The sequence below is a fragment of the Grammomys surdaster genome, unplaced genomic scaffold, assembly GCF_004785775.1.
Source record: "Grammomys surdaster isolate TR1022 unplaced genomic scaffold, NIH_TR_1.0 67, whole genome shotgun sequence".
Taxonomy (NCBI): domain Eukaryota; kingdom Metazoa; phylum Chordata; class Mammalia; order Rodentia; family Muridae; genus Grammomys; species Grammomys surdaster.
This window is the reverse complement of record NW_021604569.1, coordinates 7260442-7282284: the sequence shown is the minus strand read 5'-3', so window position 1 is coordinate 7282284 and position 21843 is coordinate 7260442. Positions and strand designations below refer to the sequence as shown.

The following is a 21843-nucleotide window of genomic DNA, read 5'->3' as shown; positions in this document are numbered from 1 at the left end:
GAGAGAGAGAGAGAGAGAGAGAGAGAGAGAGAGAGAGAGAGAGAGAGAGAGAACAACTGATTATGAAGCTACTCTGCATATTTGTCAAAATCCACAGAATATATAGCACCAAGTGTAAATCTTAAAGTGAACATAGACTTTGGCCAACAGTCTTAGTTTTACCTGTTTTAATAAGTGCACAACTCCGGTGTAAGGTGTTGATAATGAAAAGGGTCTACACTGCCAGTAAAGAAGTCTAACAGGCATGGTGGCCCACCTCATTAACGCTAGCACTCAACTGGCAAAGGCAGGCAGATCTCTGTGGGTTGGTTCTAGGACAGCCAGGGCTGCATAATGAGACCCTGTCTTAAAAAAAAAAAAAAGTCTGTTTACTGATTTTAATAAGTAACAGCAATGTGTTTCTGTGATCTTATTATGAAGAAAGAGAATCCATCAGTTTTCATACTAAGAAATATTTAGTCACACACACACAAAAATTTTAATCTTATTTTTAAGGTTAGCAAGGCACCAGTTACTTCCCTAGGATCTGACCTCTGTAGTGGAGCCAAAATAAACAGGAGTGAGCCATAACCAAAGCTAAGCACAGCCATGGCTGTGCTGTTTGCTTGTTCTTTCTGTACAAAGAACAATACAGATTCAAATGAGACTTCAGCCTCAGCATGAGAGTATCCAGTACATCCTGGTTATCTGAAAAATGTCAACCTTGTACACTGAAGATTCTATGGCAGCTAGGAGCAGTGACACACACTTGGAAACATAGCACTCAGGCCAGCCTGAGTTACACAGCAAGTTCCAGGCTAGCCTAAACCACACAGCTAGACCCTATCTTTAAAAAGTAAAATAAGTCAGGTGGTGGTGGCACACGCCTTTAATCTCAGCACTTGGGAGGCAGAGACAGGCGGATTTCTGAGTTCGAGAGTTCGAGGCTAGCCTGGTCTACAGAGTGAGTTCCAGGACAGCCAGGGCTACACAGAGAAACCCTGTCTCAAAAAAAAAAAAAAAAAGTAAAATAAAATAAATAAAATCTGAGGGGTCAGGATAAAATATCTCAGAGGTAGTGTGCTTGCCTAATTAGTGCAAATCTCTGGGTAAGCTCTCTAGCACTGAAGAGAGAAAAAGGAGGGGGATTCTGATTGTTAATTTCAACAGTAAGCATGATGATTCCTTTCTTCTTCAAACCTGTGCTATTGAAACAACTTATCCTCACAGGGAAAAGGGACTCTAATGTATTACAAATGGATACGTGTGTCCCACTCACATCCAAATTCCTAACTTGAGGGTTTGGAGATGGGGCCTGAGAGGTGATCAGTGTTAGAAGTTATGCAGACGGAAGTTTCCCGATGGTATTAGAACTCAGAAGGCCACAGGTCCCTCTAAAATGATGAGAAATAAATTCTACTGTTTAAGCCAAGCAGTCTATAATATTTTGTTACAAAAGCGGGAGTAAACTCGGACACAGTAGAAACTAAACTAAACACAACCGCAGCCTACGTCGATCAGCACAGGTCTAAACTGTCGAGTCAGGCCACGACTTCCGCTACACACCCATTTGTTTGTAAGTGCCATCAAAGAGATAAATTCATAATAGGAGAGGAAGAGAAAGCAACGATAACAAGTAACAAGGAAGCTCATGATTTGGGGCTATGAAGAGAATCACCTCCACCACTCAGGCTGAGCCTCTCAAGTACAGCTCTGCTGCCTCCCACTGAGCTCACACAGCCATCATGTTACTCATTGGAGACCTCAGTAAATTCATACTGACTCATTCTCATGTCTGTAGGCCACTTTATTTGTTAATTTTATTATTATTATTAATGTGGGGGAGGGGCACATATGCCAGAGTGTATCTATGGAAGTCAGAAGACATCTTTTAGGAATTGGTCCTTTCTTTCCACCTTGCTGAGAAGGGTCTCCCTTGTTTCTACTTTGTTGGATACTCCAGGCCAGCTGGCCCAAGGTGTTCTAGGAGACTCTTGGCTTCGTCTCCATCTTGCTGTGGGAGCCCTGGTATTACAGATGCACACCACCTTTTGGGGACAGAACGTAGGATGTAAAGCCTTACAAGGCAAGTACTTTTCCTTGCTGAGCTATCGCAGTAGTTCTACCATTTTAACTTTTTTAAAAAGTCATTACAGAGAAGTAGAGAGGTGGCTCAGCGATTAAGAGTGCTTACTGCTCTTGTAGAAGACCAGAGTTCAGTTCCCAACAGCCACACCAGGCAGCTCACACTTACCTGTTACTTCAGTCCAAGAACTCTGACACCCTGTGGCCTTCATGGGCACCAGCACAAACATAGTACACACATTCTCTTACACACATAGTTAAATATAAATAAACCTAAACATGGTACACATACTCTCTTACACACATAGTTAAATATAAATAAATAATCCCTTGTACTTTAAGTCACTGTCTTAGTTGGGGCTTTACTGCTGTGAACAGACACCATAACCAAGGCACATGTTATAAAGGACACCATTTAATTGGGGCTGGCTTACAGGTTCCAAGATTCAGTCCATTATCATCAAGGCAGGAACATGGCAGTGTCCTGGAAGGCATGGTGCAGGAGGAACTGATAGTTCTATATCTTCATCTGAATGCTGCTAGGAGAAGACTGGCTAGGATTAGGAGGAGGGTCTCATTGCCTACATTGACTGTGGTGATTTAAATAGGAATGGGCCCTATAGATTCCTGTGTTTAAATGCTTGGCCCATAGAAAGTGACACTATTAGGAGGTATGGCCTTGTTGGAGGAAGTGTGTCACTGTGGAGGCAGGCTTTGAGGTCCTATGCTCAAGCTGCACCAGAGACACTCACAGTCTCCTTCTGCTACCTGTAGATCCAGACATAGAACTGTCAGCTCCTTCTCCAGCACCATGACTGCCTGCATGCTGCCATGCTTCCTGACATGACAATAATGTACAAAACCTCTGAACTGTAAAGCAATTGATTATGTTTTACTTTACAAGAGTTGCTATGGTCACGGTGTCTGTTTCGAGTGATGGAAACCCTAACTAAGACAGTCACTATGTACCAGGCATGGCAGCAGACTTTTAATCCCAGAATAGGAGGTAGTACAATCAGGAAGATCTTTGTGAGTTTGAGGCCAGCCTGGTCTACATATTGAGCTGCAGAACAACCAGTACTATATAGAGAGATCTTCTCTTAAAAACCAACACAAGAAGAAGGGCCATTACAGTGTAAGATCACAGTGTTTAAGAATACTTCTGACTTTAAATAAGCCTCTTGAGAACTGGGAAACTAAGGCCTACCTCTGCAGTCTGCTTCCTTCCCCAAGCAGGTCAGCTGCTTGCACCTGTAACAGTCATGTGAGTGGTTTACAAGGGAAGCTATGCAGCAAAAGCCAACCTTCGCAGGTACAAAAGGTGGTGCTCAAAAAGCGCCAGGCTATTATCGCATCCTCTGCTGCTTGCCAACATTTCTCCTAGCCAGACACTTTTATGGTTGGCTAAGAAAGTTGGGAATTAAATCCAAACTCAAGATGAGGTCAATAGGTCAACCTGTCTCCCAGCAGGAAGTAAACCCATCTGAAACACCATGGCTTGAGAACTACACTCAAAACAGCTCATGATACACATTATTCAAAAAATTCTCTTAGAAATGTGAATTTATGCTACTTGCCCCAATTTCAACTTTTCCCTGGCTCCTTCCTCCCCATAGATGATAGAGCATCCTTGATAGTCAGATCCTTTTAGCAACTGTACCTCACCTGTTTTATCATGACCTTGATAACCCTGAACTCACCACACCATGCCATCCTCAAGTCTTAATGTGTTCTCCATCCAGGTAGAACCCAGTTATCAAAATTTGACCACCAAGAACCTGCAAGATGGCTCAATAAGTAAAAACACTTGCTACCCACACCTGATGATCTGCTCAGAACCCATGTAAAGGTGGAAGGAGAGAATCCACTGCACAAAGTTCTCTGATCTCTCCTCATTCACCATGGCACATGACTGGCCCAGAATTTCATCTTCAAGGATATAGAGAGGGTGGGTAAAGTGCTTGCCACACAGGTATAAAACAAGGTTCAAACCCGGTTTTGGTGAGAGAAGAGGCAAAGGAAGAGAAAATGCCTGGAAGTTCATTGGACTGAGACTTATTTCAAACAAGGCAGAAGGCCAGGACCAACAGCTGAGGTCGTCTGGTACACACACACACACACACACACACACACACACACACGCACGCTATACATGCAACGATAAAAATTAAAAAAAAAAACTAGTGTCAGCAAGAAAGCCAAAAAGATAATTTTTATATTTCATGTATGTGCACTCATGCATGTGTCGTCAGAGAATAACTTGCAGGAGTCGGTTCTCTCCTTACGCTATGTGGGTCTCAGGGATCAAACTCAGGTCATCCGGCTTGGTGGCAATCACCATTACCTGATGAACCATCTCACTAGCCCAAGAGTCTAGCCGAAATGCTGCTATAATCTACAACTCATGTATTAGGCTTTTTATTTTGCTTTCAATTTTATCATCTGAATATACTTTCATCTCTTCTAGTTGAGTATGGGCTCTTTATTAAATATATATTTGACTTTATATACTCCAACATAGATTGTTATAGTTTACATATGAAGTGTCCCAACAAAAAGTTCATTTATCAAAGGCTTGATTCCCAGCTGCAGGGGGCTGGGCGATGGTGGCACATGTCTTTTAATCCCAGCACTTGGAAAGCAGAGGCAGGTGAATCTCTGTGCGTTCCAGGCCAGCCTGGTCTACAGAACGAGTTCCAAGACAGCCAACACTATACAAAGAAACCCTGTCTCCAAAAAAAGGGATGGTGTTGGGGGAAAGAAAGATGGCTGAGTGGTTAAGAGAATGTACTGCTCTTCCTGAAAACCTGAGTTCAGTCCCCAATTCATGTCAGTCAGCTCACAACCTGTAATCTAATGCCTCTAGCATCGGTGGGCACCTGCACACATGTGTGCAAATCTATACACACAGACACACATATATATAGAATAAAATATAAATTATTTTTAAAAAGAATAAATCCTAAGGACACTAATCTCATCAAGTATTTCATGAGCTCATAGCTAAACAGGCTACTAAGGTGAGGGTCAGAGGTAAAGGAAGCAGGTCGCTTGGATCACACCTCTGAGGAGTGTAGCTTGTCCTCTCTCTCTGCTTCCTTTCCACCTCAAGATGAGCTATTATGCTGCACCATGCGTTCCCATCACTGTGACATTTAGCCCTGCATCAAATCTGAAAGCAATCAAGAACTGCAATTTCTGAAATCCCATGCCCAAACAAACTCTCTTCCCTTGGCTCAGGACTTCATCCCAGCAGCAGAGATCTAACACACTTAGCAGAGCACTTTGCATCCAAGGAATTAATGACTACATCCAACCAAAAAGAATGAACTTTCAGTTTAATAATGAAATAAGTGGCAGCTTCTATCTTCAACTCCACGAATCAGCCAGCTTTCCAATATTCTGAACATCTAAAAACTTAGTATCTGCTTCTGCAAAATCCTAAGGCTGGGTCTCTTCAAAGCAATCTTCTACATTACCTAACTCTAGTTACAGAACATTCCATTAGGATTATATTAAATTATGCTGTTATTCAACAAAATGATTTATAATTTTAGTCATCCTAAAACTAATTCACAGTTAACCTAGCTATCATGCAAAACAAAACCAATTACAAGTCTATAAATTTGATTCTAATTTTTCTCCTCCAAACAGATGTTTGTCCTCAGGTTACCTCCCCCACACCAGTAACATGCTATCTCTAGACAGCTGCTAAGATAACTTTGTTGTTTTGTTGTTGTCTTACTTGGTTTTGCTGTTGCTTGAATGAAGGTCTCATGTAGCCCAAGCTAGCCCTGAATTAGCTATGTAGCTGAGGGTAATCTAAACTCCTGATATCCTGTTTCCATCCCTCGATTGTTAGAATTACAGTTGTAGGCTACCACACTCAGATATAAGATAGTTTATTCGTTCTACTCATGCTGACTTTTGTTTAGGCATGTACACAGCATGTGGAGGTCAGAGGACAACCTGCAGGATTGGGTTGTATGCATCAACTCAGGTCAGAAAGCTTTGTAGCAAATGCCTTCCTTGCTCTTCTATCTTGCCAGTCCTGATGTTCTCTGAAATAGGGTTTCATGTATCCCAGGATAGCCATGAACTTACTACCAAGCCAAACATGACCTTGAACTTTACCTGACACCTCCTCTCAAGTGCTATGATTCTGAGGTTCATCTCAGGGGCAGAGATCTAACACACTTGGGAGCCACCGAGCAAGATCTAAGCTCCAAAACAACGTTTTTACCAAGTAGGACAATTAAGGGTAGGAAAGTCTCCAAAAATAATTACAAAATAAGAAAAAGAATCCTTTTTCCTCTCTACTTCATTTCTAGAATTACTGCTGTACTATTATAGCTTCCAGGCTTCTTTGGGAGAGAGTACTTAATTTGTGCAGTATACAACTCAAGAACAAGTTAGAATTCATATATTTTTATATATTTATTTCACTTTATGTGTATGTGTGTGCTTGAGAACTAGGAGATGCTCGGCCTGATGGCTCATGCCTTCTGACACTCACAAGGCTGAGGAGGGGGAGACTGCAATCTGAAGATTAACCTGGGCTACAAAAGCAAGACCTTGTCTTAAAATGATAATAATAGCCGGGCAATGGTGGCACACGCCTTTAATCCCAGCACTTGGGAGGCAGAGGCAGGCGGATTTCTGAGTTCAAGGCCAGCCTCGTCTACAGAGTGAGCTCCAGGACAGCCAGGGCTACACAGAGAAACCCTGCCTCAAAAAACAAAAAACAAAAAAAAAAGATAATATAATGACAATAAACTTAAAAAAAAAAACCTAAGAGAAACTACTAAACTGTGACAAGCAGGTACTGGGGTGTTTTTGCTCTGGGGGTAAAGCACAACCTCTTGCACTAAAGACAGACAGACAGACAAAAAGGTCTCTAAAATGTGACAAGGATAGTAAAGTATAAAACCTGGGAGTTCTGGGAGTTCTGAGGAATAGCTCAGAAGTAGGGTATGTACCCTGGGGTTAGGTTCCCAGCATCATGGGAAAAGAAGAAAATTTCACTTTAGGGAAAATATATAAACTTATCTAATCATCTACTTTGCAGCTGCTAAGAAAACTACTACTCCTTTATTAAAAAACAAAAAATTCAAAAGAAACAACTCAGTACACAGGTACTATCCTACAGTCTATGCAGTCTATAGTCTAATGACAGTTATGCAGTCTAATGACAAAATAAGGCCAAATGAAGCTGTATAGAAACCTATAAAACCATCCTATGAACAGACCAAAAGGTTCTGTACTCAATAAAAGAAATATGAGAAACACCAGCTAAGTTAGAAACTACAAACCAGAGTCCTGAGGAGGGTGGCAATGTGGCCACAGGCCAGTCTCAAAGCTGATGCTCACCCTGTGAGTTACACTGGGTGACAGCGAGTGTAAGGCCAGCCTGGGACAGATGCCAAAATCCTGTCTCAGAAAAAAAGCGGTCTTCTCTAATAGGCAAAAACAGGGTGCCCATTAAGAGTAGAACTGAGGGCTGGAGAGATGGCTCAGTGGTTAAGAGCACTGACTGCTCTTCCAGAGGTCCTGAGTTCAAATCCCAGCAACCACATGGTGGCTCACAACCATCTGTACTAAGACTGGATGCTCTCTCTTGGTGTGTCTGAAGAAACAGGAACAGTATACTCACATATATAAAATAAATAAATCTTAAGCAAAAGAAAACAAACAAAAAATAAGCCAGGCAGTGGTGGCACACACCTTTAACTTCAGCACTTGTGAAGCAGAGGTAGACATATCTCTGAATTTGAGGCTAGCCTAGTCTACAGAACAAGTTCCAGGAAAGCCAGAACTACCCAGAGATACTTTGTCCTAAAAAACAAAAAATTAAATAATAAAGATTAAGATGGAGAGATGGGGGCCAGCAAGATGGCTCGGTAGGTAAAGACACTTGCCACTCAGCCATGACAAACAGGGACCCATACGGTAGAAGACATCTGTAAGTTGTCTTCTGGATATGCGTGCATGTACACACACACACACACACACACACACACACAGTATATTTTTAAAAAATGAGAAATGGAAGTTGTAAAAATAACTTTTATTTGCTGATATCATTGTCGCCTCAGAGGCTTACTGCTGAATAATCTTATCCTTTTAGTTCTTTCTGAACTCTGACTGGCTGGTTCAACTCTGCTGTTCTAGCTAAAACTCTTCTTCAAGCTGACAGATTCAATCTGACTTCTCTCAGCTTCTCACTGAATTGCTTGCTTGGCATCAAACTAACTCTGGCAGTTTATTCTAATCTTCTAGCTCCTTCTTATTCTCTGGCTTCTGCTGCCTCTGCTGACCTGCACCAAACTTCATGAACTCAGGAACAAACTCAAGTCCACTGCACTGCACTCCACTCACTGCACTGACTCCCAACTGACTCTCTCCCTGCACTGCTCTAAAATAGCTTCTGTTTCCTGAGTGTTCTCATGAGAGTTGGATGCATCCTGTCTCTAACTCATTCTGTCAAATCTTTCTCTGATTCATCACTTTGCCCCTCAACTAGACACCACTTTCAAACATGGCTGCTTCCTTCCTTCTACACACTAATCTTACGTACATTGTTTGGGATTAAAGGTGTGCAGCACGTCTGCACTCCAGCCAGAGCGCACAGACCTAGGTCTTTGGATGGCATCCCTTGCCACAGCAGCCATGTTGCTGGATTAAAATTCCTATACAGGAGGTGAAGAAAGTTGTAAAAAGGCTAATTTATATTTCTGCTTTCATAACTTTGTGTGCTTATTCACTGTCAGGATGCTCCTGTATCTAGCCACTCCTTGAATATCCAGGTTCAAGGGGCAAGGAAATAGTCTGTCTCACTGATGTTCACAAAACCCATAGAGTTATACAATGAGGTTGATTTGAATACATGGCTATATTTCAAATAAACTAGTAATTTGTTTTTTAAAATGCAAAATATGTTCTGGATAAAGAAAGGTAAATTTAAAGATTTTATACATGGTAGGTTGTCTGATAAGAAATAGGTGTAGGAGCTAGAGAAGATGGCTCAGTGTGTAAGAGCACTGCTGAAGAACCAAGTTCAGTTCCCAGCACCCATATGGTGCCTCACAACCATCCAGAACCAAGGGAACTGAAACTCTCTGTGGGCACCAGGCATGAATATGATGCACAGACATACATGCAGGCAAAACACTCATACACATAAAGTAATAAAAATGACTTTTAAAAGCTAGGCTATGGTGGCACACACCTTTGAGCACAGCACTTGGAAGGCAGAGGCAGGTGGATCACTGTGATTTCCAGGTCAGACAGGGCTACACAGAGAAACCCTGTCCCCAAAAAACATAGATGGTAGGTAGGTATGTAGGATGTTACACAGAAAACCACTGTCTCCAAAAAACAGAGAGAGAGAGAGAGAGAGAGAGAGAGAGAGAGAGAGAGAGAGGATGTTACACAGAAACTCTGTCTCAAAAAACAAGCCAAACAGATAGACAGATAGATAGATGACTGACAGACAGACAGACAGACAGACAGACAGACAGACAAATAAAGCAAGCCCAGGTTGTAGTCAAGGATGATTTTGATCTCCCAATCCTCCTGCTTCTTCCTCCTCAGTTCTGGGACTACAAAAATGACAGGCACTGTGCCTCCTGGCCATACAAAATTCTGGGTAAGTTTTGTTTGTTTGTTTGTTTGTTTGGAGACAGGGTTTCTCTGTGTAGCCCTGGCTGCCCTGGAACTCACTGTGTAGACCAGGCTGGCCTCAAACTCAGAAATCCGCCTGCCTCTGCCTCCCAAGTGCTGGGATTAAAGGCGTGTGCCACCACTGCCCGGCGGTAATTTTTTTTTTTTTTAATGAAAGAATTAGTTGAAACAATTGCTCTTTATAATGTTTAAATGTGTTTATGTGTATGAGTGTTTTGCTGAACTAGAGCCAGAAAGACCTCTGACTCCCTGAACCTGCAGTCACACTGAGTGCTGAGCTACCAGGCCAGAAAGACCTCTGATTCCCTGAAACTGCAGTCACACTGAGTGCTGAGCTACCAGGCCAGAAAGACCTCTGATTCCCTAAAACTGCAGTAACACTGAGTTGTGAGCTACCATTTGGGTACTGGGAATCAACCCTGGATTTTCTAGAAGAGCAACAAGCACTCTTTTTTTTTTCCTGTTTTTCTGTTTTTGTAGACCAAGCTGGCTTTGAACTCAGAGATCTGCCTGCCTTTGCCTCTCAAGTGCTGGGATTAAAGGTGTGTGCCACCACCATTGGGCTCCCATTCCTTTTTAATTATAATAAAAACTTCTACTACATTAATTTATCCATCTGTATGTGGACATGTACTTGCCACTCATGCACCTGTGAAAGCTTGTGCCACCATTGCCCAGCTTGCAATAAGAGTTCTTAACCACTGAGATATCTCTCCAGTCCCTTTGAAACAAATTTTTTATTAAAAATAATTTTAATTTCAAAATGCCAAGCCAAATGTTTAGATTTTTTATACACAAAATTATTACTGTTGAATAGCCAGCAAAAGCATTTTCTGCCTCGAACATTCCAGGAAAAAAAAAAAAAAATAAACATCTTTATGAAGTCCTGCAGCTATTAGCAAACCAATATTCTACTGCCACCTACAGTAGAAAAATAAATTACAGTTAAAACCTAAAAGTATGCCCTCTTCTATTTATGAGCCCATATTTAGCTCAGGACTTGTGTCACACCAACCCTCAAGAAACTTGCGCAAGATAGTTGCTGCAAGTTCACAGCCTACCTGGGCTACCCAGTGAGTCCCAGGCCAGCCTATATTAAAGAGTGAGACTGTATCCCAAGTAATTAACTCACAGTTTTGTTTTGTTTTTAGAGACAGGGTTTCTCTGTGTATCCTGGCTGTTCTGGAACTCACTCTATAGACCATGCTGGCCTTGAACTCAGAGATCTGCCTGCCTCTGCCTCCTGAGTACTGGAGTTAAAGGTGTGCACCACCACTGCCTGGGTGTGTTTTATTTTCTTTGGGGAGCGGGGAAACCTTTTAAATCTATTTTTACTAATCTTTAATTATATTATCTAAACCATACAGTAACAGCAAAATCTTTCTACTGTAACACAGGGCCCCAGACCTCAGCACAACTGACTCCACGATGGAAGTACCATTCAGGCTATAAAACTCAGCACACAGCTGGGCAGTGGTGGCACACGTCTTTAATCCCAGTACTTGGGAGGCAGAGGCAGGCGGATTTCTGAATTCAAGGCCAGCCTGGTCTACAGAGTGAGTTCCAGGACAACCAGGGCTACACAGAGAAACCCTGTCTCAAAAAAAACAAAAACCAAAAACCAACCAACCAAACAAACAAACAAACAAAAAACTCAGCACACAGCACTACCTGCCAAAAATAAAAATAAAGACTTAATCAGTCTAAGCCCATAAGCTATGGGAAAGTTTCTAAATGAACTAACCTTGCTTTTGGATAGTTCTGGCTAGTTTTGTTCTAAGATTTTCTAGCTGGGTGATGGCAGTGTAGGCCTTTAATCCTGGCACTCAGGAAGGAGTGTAATGAGTATAGTATTTTTTTTAAAAAGTCTCTAGACATGTAAAAATAGTTTAGTCAGGACCTCCACTACAGCCAATACTGTGCCTGACAACCAGAACCCAGCAACATCACCCACTCAAGAAAACCTGACACAGGTATATAAACCCCATGATGCCCACTGTTCTGCACATCTGGAGTGATATCTTCTAGATGAGCCCTGCGGCTGGACAGTCTCCCCAGGATCCTGACCTTCAAGTCAGAGACTTCTGTTAGACTGGACTTGACCTCCAGCTAAGATACATCACACAGGTGAGCACCCTGGGAACAAAGACTTAGGACCGTAGTTAAGAATTTAAAGTGTGAGCCTTGTGTGATGACTCTCAGCATAAAACATAACTTTTGCTATACTAACTACAGGTATCTACTTTCTTTTTTGTGACATGGAGGCGGGCAGATCTTTCTTCTGAGTTTGAACAGACATCATGAACAGGGCAACTATTATAAGGGCAACATTTAATTGAGGTTGGCTTACAGGTTCAGAGGTTCAGTCCAGCATCCAGGCAGTCATGGTGCAGGAGGAGCTGAGAGTTCTACAGCTTCATCTGAAGGCTGCTGGCAGAATACTGACTTCCAGATAGCGAGGATGAGGGTATTAAAGGTCATGCCCACAGTGACACACCTACTCCAACAGAGCCACACCTTCCAATAGTGCCACTCCCTGGGCCGAGCATAGACAAACCATCACATTCCATTCCTTGGCCCCCATAGGCTTGTTCAAACATATAAGTCTATGAGGGCCATACCATACCATAATGCAAGGCTAGCCTAGTCTACAGAGCAAGTTCCAGGACAGCCCTTGGCTGCACAGTTAAAACCCTTATCTCAGAAAAAAAAAAAGAAAAAAAGAAAAAAAAATATTTTTTTCTTGGCTTAAACCGTTGTCTGAGCCGTCTTCTCTGGTGAATACCCCACAAAACTACATTACACAACAAATGAAAAGAATATGTTTTACAAAGAACAAAACACATTCAATATTTAAAAAAAAAAAAAAAACTTACTTTCCACAAGAGTGAGGAACTGAAGCCAGAAAGATGGTTTAGCAGGTAAAGCCCATGCCAAACAAATATGAGAACTTAATTTCTACCCCTAGTACTCACATAAAGGAGCCCGGGAAGGTGGGTGGCCTGCATTAAGACAGGTCTGTCCAGGCTCAGGGCCGAGCATTCCCACCGCAGGAGCACTCTCACTGCAGGGGGCGGAGACAAAAAAAAAAAAAAAAAAGCAGTAAGAGTTGTACTGCGCAGGCTCCCCGTTCCGGGAGAAAAGACGTAACTGCAGATAACAGGGTAACTGCGCAGACCAGCCATACTGCAGATAACTGCGGATACCTGGATAGCTGCGCAGGCAGACCATACTGCGGATAACCACCCGTAACTGCGCAGGCCGGCCTGTAAAGCAGATAACCATAGGCCAGCTATACCATGGATAGCCGGGTAATTACGTAGGCTGGCCATACTACGGATAACCAGGTAACTGTGCAGGCCAGCCGTGTCACGGAGGCCGGCTGTAAAGCGGATACCGGGTAACTGCGCAGGCCGGCCATACCACGGATAACTGGATAACTGGGTAACTGCGCAGGCAGGCAGTACCACGGATAACTGGATAGCCTGTTAACTGCGCAGACAGGCGGTACCACGGATATCTGGATAGCCTGTTAACTGCGCAGGCAGGCCTTACCACGGATAACTGGATAGCTGGGTAACTGCGCAGGCAGGCCGTACCACGGATAACTGGATAGCCTATTAACTGCGCAGGAAGGCTGTACCACGGATAACTGGATAACTGGATAACTGCGCAGACAGGCCACACCACGGATAACTGGGTAACTGCGTAGGCAGGCCGTACCACGGATATCTGGATAGCTGGGTAACTGCGCTGGCAGGCCGTACCACGGATAACTGGATAGCCTGTTAACTGCGCAGGAAGGCTGTACCACGGATAGCTGGATAGCCGGGTAACTGCGAAGGCAGGTCGTACCACGGATAACTGGGTAACTGCGCAGACAGGCCCTACCACGGATAACTGAGTAACTGCGCAGACAAGCCACACCACGGATAATTTGGTAACTGCGCACGGATAACTGGATAACTGGGTAACTGCGCAGGAAGGCCGTACAGAAGATAACAGGATAACCAGGTAACTACGCAGGCAGGCCGTATGTACTGTGGATAACTGGGTGACTGCACAGGCAGGCTGTACAGCGGATAACCGTGTAACTGAAGGGAGGCTGTACCACGGATAACCGTGTAACTGCGCAGATAGGCCTTACCGCGGATAACTGTGTAACTGCGCAAATAGGCCTTACCGCGGGTAACCGTGTAACTGCGCAAATAGGCCTTACCGCGGGTAACCGTGTAACTGCGCAAATAAGCCTTACCGCGGGTAACTGTGCAGATAGGCCTTACCGCGGATAGCCGTGTAACTGCGCAGATAGGCCTTACCGCGGTAACTGCGGATAACCGTGTAACTGCGCAGATAGGCCTTACCGTGCATAACCGAGTAACTGCGCAGATAGGCTTTACCGCGGATAACCGTGTAACTGCGCAGCAAGCTGTACCACGGATAACCGAGTAACTGCGCAGTAGGCTTTACCGCGGATAACCGTGTAACTGCGCAGCAAGCTGTACCGCGGATAACCGTGTAACTGTGCAGATAGGCCTTATCGCGGAAAACCGTGTAACTGCGCAGTAGGCCGTACTGCAGATAACCGAGGCCGTAAGTAACTGCGGATAACTAGATAACCCGGTAACTGCGACAGGCAGACAGTACAGCCCACTTTCGGACGCAAACACGTTCCTTTGACTGCGCATGCGCACATCCAACTACTGGTTGCTGCACTGCGCAAAGACGCCCGTGACTCAGCTGGTTCAGCTTTCTAGGCTGGTGAAAAGGAAAGTCAGCTGGGCCGGATGGTGTAACCCCGTAGTCGCTGTGCAGGAAGGTAACGAACATTAAACAGCAGAACAACTTAGAAGTGGGCGACATTTTCAATCCATCCACCGCGTAAGAAAGAGAGATCCGGTGGTCACGAGATCCGGGAAGGGGCCCACGCTCTGCGGTAAAATGGCATCACGGCAGCCCGCATTTCCTGAGAAACTGAGCCGAAAACAATACAAGGCCGCAATGAAGAAGGAGAAACGCAAGAGACGTCGGCAGAAAATGGCTCGGTTGAGAGCGCTGGAAGCTCCACCAGAGGAGGAGGATGACAATGTTTCTGCTAATGACGAACTTGCAGAGAGATTGCTGGAGATAGAGCGCCAAAGATTACATGAGGAGTGGCTGCTGAGGGAGGAGAAGGCACAAGAAGAATTCAGACTAAAGAAGAAAAAGGAAGAGGCTGCTAGAAAACAGAGGGAAGAACAGGAGAGACAAATAAAGGCCGAATGGGAAGAACAACAGAAAAAACAGAGAGAGGAGGAGGAGCAGAAGTTACAGGAGAAGAAAGAGAGAGAGGAAGCGGTGCAGAAAATGCTGGACCAGGCTGAAAATGAACGCACTTGGCAGAACCCAGAACCACCCAAGGATTTAAGGCTGGAGAAATATCGACCCAGTTGTCCCTTCTACAATAAAACGGGAGCGTGCAGATTTGGTAACAGGTGTTCACGGAAACATGACTTTCCCACGTCAAGTCCAACCCTTCTTGTGAAGAGTATGTTTACAACGTTTGGAATGGAGCAGTGCAGAAGGGATGACTATGACTCTGACGCAAACCTGGAGTACAGTGAGGAGGAGACCTACCAGCAGTTCTTGGAGTTCTACCATGACGTGCTGCCCGAGTTCAAGAACGTGGGAAAGGTGATTCAGTTCAAAGTAAGCTGCAACCTGGAACCTCATCTGCGGGGCAATGTGTATGTTCAGTACCAGTCGGAAGAAGAATGCCAAGCAGCCCTCTCTCTCTTTAATGGAAGATGGTATGCAGGACGACAGCTCCAGTGTGAATTCTGTCCCGTGACCCGGTGGAAGGTTGCGATTTGCGGTTTATTCGAAATGCAAAAATGTCCAAAAGGAAAGCACTGCAACTTTCTTCATGTGTTCAAAAATCCCAACAACGAATTTAGAGAAGCTAACAGAGACATCTTCATGTCTCCGGCCTGGACTGGCTCCTCTGGTAAAAACTCAGACAGGAGGGAAAGGAAGGACCACCATGAGGAATACTACAGCAAGTCAAGAAGCCACCACTCTGGTTCATACCACTCCTCCAAGAGAAACAGGGAGTCCGAGAGGAAGAGTCCTCACAGGTGGAAGAAATCTCACAAACAGGCAACGAAGAGTCATGAGAGGCACAGTTCAAGAAGAGGAAGAGAAGAGGACAGCAGTCCAGGTCCACAAAGCCAGAGCCACCGAACCTGAGCCCAGCTAAGGCAGCACCACTTGGACCCAAGACTGACATCAGGCTTGGCAACAACAAAACTTCATTACAGAATAAAAACCTAACGCAGTATCCTTCAGATTCCCCAAGATATTCAAAACAAAAAGGAAAGGCATGGTGACTCCATCTAATTCCCAACCAAGTTACAAAATCTTGTGGCTTTAACAGAGACAGAACCAGGTATTCATTATCTCTTTGTCCGCTGTTATAATGCTTAGTATCATGTTATTGACGTTATTTTCCATACAGCTTAAGCTGGCTTCCTGTGTTGTTTCCCTGTAATAACTTTACATTGTGATGCTTTATCATTAATATATTTATTAACATTGTTTTTATGTTGTTTGAATCTGTTTTACAAAGAAAGAACACACAGGAGTACAGAAACACTAATGTCCCTTGTTTTTATAGACAGGCTCTCACTATGTATCCCTGGCTGGCTTGGAACTTGCTATGTAGACTAGGCTGGCCTTGGATTCACAAAGATCTGCCTGTCAGCTGCTGGGGTCACAGAAATGTACCACCTCCCAAATCCAGTGGTACTTTTCTTCTTTTTTTGTAAAGCCTTGTGTGTGTGTGTGTCCCTGTCTGTGCACAAGTGCCGTAACCTCTGAGCCATCTTTCCAGCTCATAATGATATATTTTTTTAAATCATAGATCTCATGATCTTGAGAACAAGTTAGTGAAAATTTTAAGTTCTCTATCAAGTAACCAACTTAACATAATTTACACATATTATTTCCAAATACCAACATTGTAAATTTAAGAATAGATGTTTAAGGTAAGAGTTATCTTTATGTCAATGTTCAGATTTTAAATACCATAGGCTCTTAATATCAAATAATATCTGTCACAGAGACTGTTACTATATTGCCAACAGCTGCTAAAGATAGGAAGCAAATGAATGAACATGTTGCCTACCATGTTATAGCAAAGCTGTATTTATCAAATCATGGCCAATGAGGAATGTAACTGAGCTGCAGAGCACTGGCCAGCATGCCCATGGCTGTGGGTTTAATGACCCCGGTAACAGTAAACCATGGCAGTGAGGATGGGCATACGGTGAGAGGCAGAATGGGAGCACCAGGCCACGTCAGTCCTGCAGCCAGAAGGCCTGACTCTGACTTGGAATATTAGATTTTTTTTGTTCTCCCCACACAGGAATTATATGTTCACATTGCCCAAGCTAGCTCTAAACTCCTGTCTCAGCTTCCCAATGGCTAGGACACAGGCATATGCCACTGTTCCCAACTATGCTGACATTTTCAATGCAACTGGCACATTTAAGCACCACCCATTCATTCAAATGTTCTACAAATCTTTACTAAGTGCCTATCACATGCCAGAAATAAGTATTAAGGATAGGAAAAATAATAAAGTTTGCCTTTTTTACAAATGAACAAGCCAGTACGTACAGTATAAAAATTCAGGTAGTATTATTAACACTTCAAAGCAAATTATAAATGTGATCTGAAAGAATTATATAAAAATTAGACAGTGTGCTGTGACTGGTGGTGCATACCTTTAATCCCAGCACTTGGAAGGATCTCTGTAAATTTGTGGCCAATCTGATCTCATAGTGAGTTCCAGGCACATAGTGACACTCTTGTTTCAAAAAACCAATAAATAGAGGCTAGAAAAATGGTTCAGTGGTTAAGAGCACTAGCTACATATACCATGACTACTTTATTAATTTCACAACTCCTTGGACACTACCTAGAAATCAAAACTAGAGTGGGGACCAGCAAGATAGTCCATTGGATAAAGGTGTACATGCCAAGCCTGAAGATTTGATCCCTGGAACCTACATGGTAGAAGGAGAAAACTGACTCCTATAATTCTGACATCCACATGTGCATCATGGTGTGCTAGTGTGAATGAATGAATGGGCTGCTTCACATATCCATAAGCAGATTAAATGTTTGCCCTTTTTGTGATAAACAGGTAATAGACTGCTAATGTCCCAAACAAGGAAAGTGACATTGTACATAGAAAAGAATATTCAGTACAAATGTCAGGAAAACAGACATAATATTTGGAAACAAATGTGAAAGTCAGGAACCTGAAACACTGCACAACAAATTGCCAGGAAGTTGGCAATAAGAAAACTGGTACCTGGGCTCAGGCTTGGGTTTAGCTCAGCATTACAACCTTACCTAGCAAGCACTAGATCCTGGGTTTGTTCCTCAGCACATCAAAACCAGGAGCCTGTTAATGAGAATACACCCTGTATTCTCTAGGAGTTACACATCTTCTCACGTTCTGTCCTCGTCCTCTGTATCTCCCTTTTCTGTTTCTATGCAGAACATGATTTTCTAGGTGACAACACACAGGCTACTAGCATCCATGTTTAAGTGTGTTGCCTGCTTCAAAGCAGGAGTGCTTGAGGACTAAAGGAGGAAGTGCTTCACTTTTGCTTGCCTGATCACAAACATTCCTTACAACCCTCACACTACCATCAAACTGGATGCTTCATCATTTCTTTAGTGTGTGTATGTATGTATGTATGCATGTATGTATGCATGCACACATTCACATTTGTGACTGCAGGAGCATGTGTGTGCCAGTGTACATCCACAAGTCAGAACAACCTCTGGTGTTTGTCTTTACCTTCTACTTAATTGGAGATGGGGTTTCTTTGTTGTCTTTCCACTGTATATGCCAGGCTAGCTGACCCTAAGCTTCTAGAATTTTCCTATCTCCACCTCCCATCTCCTCATAGGAGTGTGTGCAAATTGCAGACACACTACATGATCAATTTTTGTTTTAAGACTTTTTTTTTTTTTTTTAAGATTTATTTTATGGGGCTGGAGAGATGGCTCAGCAGTTAAGAGCACTCGCTACTCTTCCAGAAGTCCTGAGTTCAATTCCCAGCAACCACATGGTGGCTCACTACCATTTGTAATGGGATCTGATTATCTTCTTCTGGTGTTTATTAAGAGTACTCATATACATAAAAAAATAAATCTTTTAAAAAAAGATTATGTGTATGAGTATTTTGCCTGCATGTGCTCCTTGTATGTACCTGGTGCCCGAGGAAGCCAGAAGAGGGTGGTATGCTGTACATTCCTGGAACTGCTAGCACAGATGATTGTGAACCATTTGTGTGCTGAGAACCAAACCCAGAACTTCTGTAAGAATAAGTGCTCTTAGCTACTGAGCCATCTTTCCAGCCCCTACACATCCAGTTTTTATGTGGGTTTCAGGGAGGATTCGAACTCAGGGCTTTGCACTTGAGCAACAATCACTTTTACCTATCAGGCTGTCTACCCAGCCCTATTTATCCCTTGAACATGGTCTACATTTCTACTACCCCACATCTGCCCCTTATCAACATCTAAAATAATCACTTTGTTCAAAAGTGACAAAGCACCTTCAAGAAGCCTGCCTGAGGCTGGGAGGGACGGAGGCAGGGGAGTGGGGAGGAGCTGGTTGTGGTGGTGATAGATAGTAAATGGGCTAAGTCTCAGCAGGCAGAAACAAGCAAATTTCTGTAAGTTCAAGGCCAGCCAGGTCTACACAATGAGACCCTTCTAAAAAAGGTGGGGGGGAGGGAGAAGGGGTGTCACATGGAATCTGGCAGGGTAGAGGTATTCTGTTGTGACTACTGGGACACACATCCATGACTCACTCTGTAAGACACTGGTGGTGGGAACAGAGGAGTAGGAAAGACTACTTCCAGAAATGGATGGAGGAACAGGCCAGAGCCTGACTGACAAAACAACATCTTTGTTTCAACAAGGAAGACACTCCTGCTCCATTCTCTGTTCCTCCTCCTGAAGGGGCCAAGATCTTACCTGGCTCCAGTCCCCTGGGTCCTCCTCACTCTGGTATGATGCAAGCACCCAACATGGGAGACCCCCCATCCTGCCAGTAGTGGCCCCTCCTCCTGGGGTGATACTTGTGGGACCTGTTCCTACAATGAGGCCACCCATGGGAGACCACATGCCCTTGATGTCCAGGCCTCTAGTGATGAGATGGTACTCACCCGGCATGGCATGACACAGACAGACAGGTAAGTACAGGGGTCATCAGTTCTGTGCTTTTTCTGTTTCAGTGGGAGACCATGGTGCTACACCTGAGTATTTTATAGTGATATGACAAGCAAGACTTCTTCCAATATCTAGCATAGGGAATAGTTTTGGTTAGGAGAAGAGGGATTTTTTTTTAAGTAGTTTCATTTGCATCATGAACTGTAAAAATATAATTAGCTTTTAGTTTAAAGGAAAAAAAAAGTCTGGCAGAAAGAATGAATTTCTTCTGTCCACAGTTTCTTACTTCTGCTTATAAATAATATAACACCCTTACATCATATATCTATGTATGTTCCCTTTTCTTAAAGATGGATGGGCTGGTGAGGTGGCTCGGCAGGAAAGGACACTGCTGCCATGTCAGGCCATCTGAACTTGAGTCCCCCAAAACCATTAATCCCAGCACTCAGGAGACAGATGCAGTGGATCCTGTGAGTTCCAGGCCAGCCTGGTCTACATAGTGAGTTCCAGGCCAGCCAAGACTACATAATGAGACCCTGGCTCAGAAACAAAAGCAGTTCTATACGGTTTAAGAAGAGAAGGGATTCAGTGTGATCTTCTGACCTATGCACACAATAAATAAATATATGTAATAAAAACTTTAAATAATAGGCATTCTCCACTTAAAAATCATTCCCGCATTATGTTTTTATAAGAATTAGAGACATTTGGGGCTCAAGAGATATTTAAGTGATTAAAAGCATGTGCTGCTCTTTCAGAGGACCTGAGTTCCAACCCTAGCAACCCACATCAGGCAAATCACAATTACCTGTAGTTCTGTTCCAAGGAATCCACCACCTCTAGCCTCTCCAGGAACCTGCATTCATGTGCACAGGTATACATAAATACATACAATTCAAGACGCCCTGTGTTCCCTCCAGGGCATGAGTACTTTGGGCCACTCTGACACTACTTTACCACAAGTGACTCAGACATTACTTCTCCCGTTGCATGAGCCAATTCCAATCAAGTTCTGTAAAGTAATTGCACTTTTCTTTCTTCTATCCAAAGACTGTAAGAAAAATTAGGTAGTGGTGCTTGCGTTTGATCCCAGTACTGGGAGCCACGGGCAGGTGGATCTCAGTTCAAGGCCAGCCTGGTCTATAGAGTAAGCTCCAGGATAGCCAGGGCTACATAAAGACCTGTCTTAAAAAAGATAAAATAAGTGTAATAAATAAAAGCATAAGTATTTTTAGTAGCAAGTTAAAATTTAACAGGAACTTTAAATAGTGTGATTTTAGGCTGTTTAGGCAGCTTAAACTAAACTATCTCGAAAAACAAGAAAGTAGGCATCTTAAATTTGCCTTCTTTATCTGTGTGGCTTTGAATGTAAGAGGTCAACATCAAGCATCCTCCTCAGCGCCACGCCCATTTGTGTGTAAATGGGCGCTTGTGTGCTGTGGAGGCTAGAATTGATTTCGGGTGTCCTGCTTTATCACTCTCCAGCTTTTTCTTTAAAAAAAAAAAAAAAGTGATTGTGTAGGCCAAGGAAGTAAGTTGCCACAATTAATTCTCTCTTTCTACCATGTGGGTTCCAGGAACTTCACTTAGATTGTCAGGCTTAACAGCAAGTGCCTTCACCTGCTAAGCTATCCCGCTGGCCCTCCACCCTATTTTTAAATTCTAGCATAAGGTCTCATGGAACCCAGAGCTCACTAATTGGCTAGGTTGGCCGACTGGCCAGTGAAATCTAGGCATCTGCCTTTCTCCTCACAAGTGTTGGGTTCCAAACATGCCTGTCGTTTACCTAGGGGCTAGGATCCAGCTCAGGCCTTCCCACTCTCACAGCAAGCATTTTACTTAGGGAGTCACCTCCCTAGG

At 43.5% G+C, this 21843-nt stretch overlaps 2 protein-coding genes across 3 annotated transcripts in view; one reads left to right on the top strand and one right to left on the bottom strand.

Annotated features, from left to right (window-relative positions):
- The window catches only part of Commd1 (copper metabolism domain containing 1), a 98874-nt gene that overhangs the window by 75036 nt on the left and 1995 nt on the right, over positions 1-21843 (bottom strand). The window contains exon 1 of one of the 2 annotated variants that reach the window (XM_028777629.1): positions 12723-12811. The exons of the other annotated variant lie outside the window; for it this stretch is intronic. Coding sequence (XP_028633462.1) covers positions 12723-12755 — 33 coding nt within the window. The 5' untranslated portion in view covers positions 12756-12811. Of the gene's footprint in view, positions 1-12722; positions 12812-21843 lie in introns of those variants that run through there. 2 annotated transcript variants of the gene reach the window in all.
- On the top strand, positions 14032-16325 carry LOC114629569 (U2 small nuclear ribonucleoprotein auxiliary factor 35 kDa subunit-related protein 1). Its single transcript, XM_028777614.1, has one exon. The coding sequence runs from the start codon at positions 14689-14691 to the stop codon at positions 15973-15975; it is 1287 nt and encodes a 428-aa protein (XP_028633447.1). The 5' UTR covers positions 14032-14688; the 3' UTR covers positions 15976-16325.

What these genes read in the sequence shown, in the direction of transcription:
- LOC114629569 (XM_028777614.1), top strand. Translation starts at nt 14,689, where the DNA reads ATGGCATCACGGCAGCCCGCATTTCCTGAGAAACTGAGCCGAAAACAA.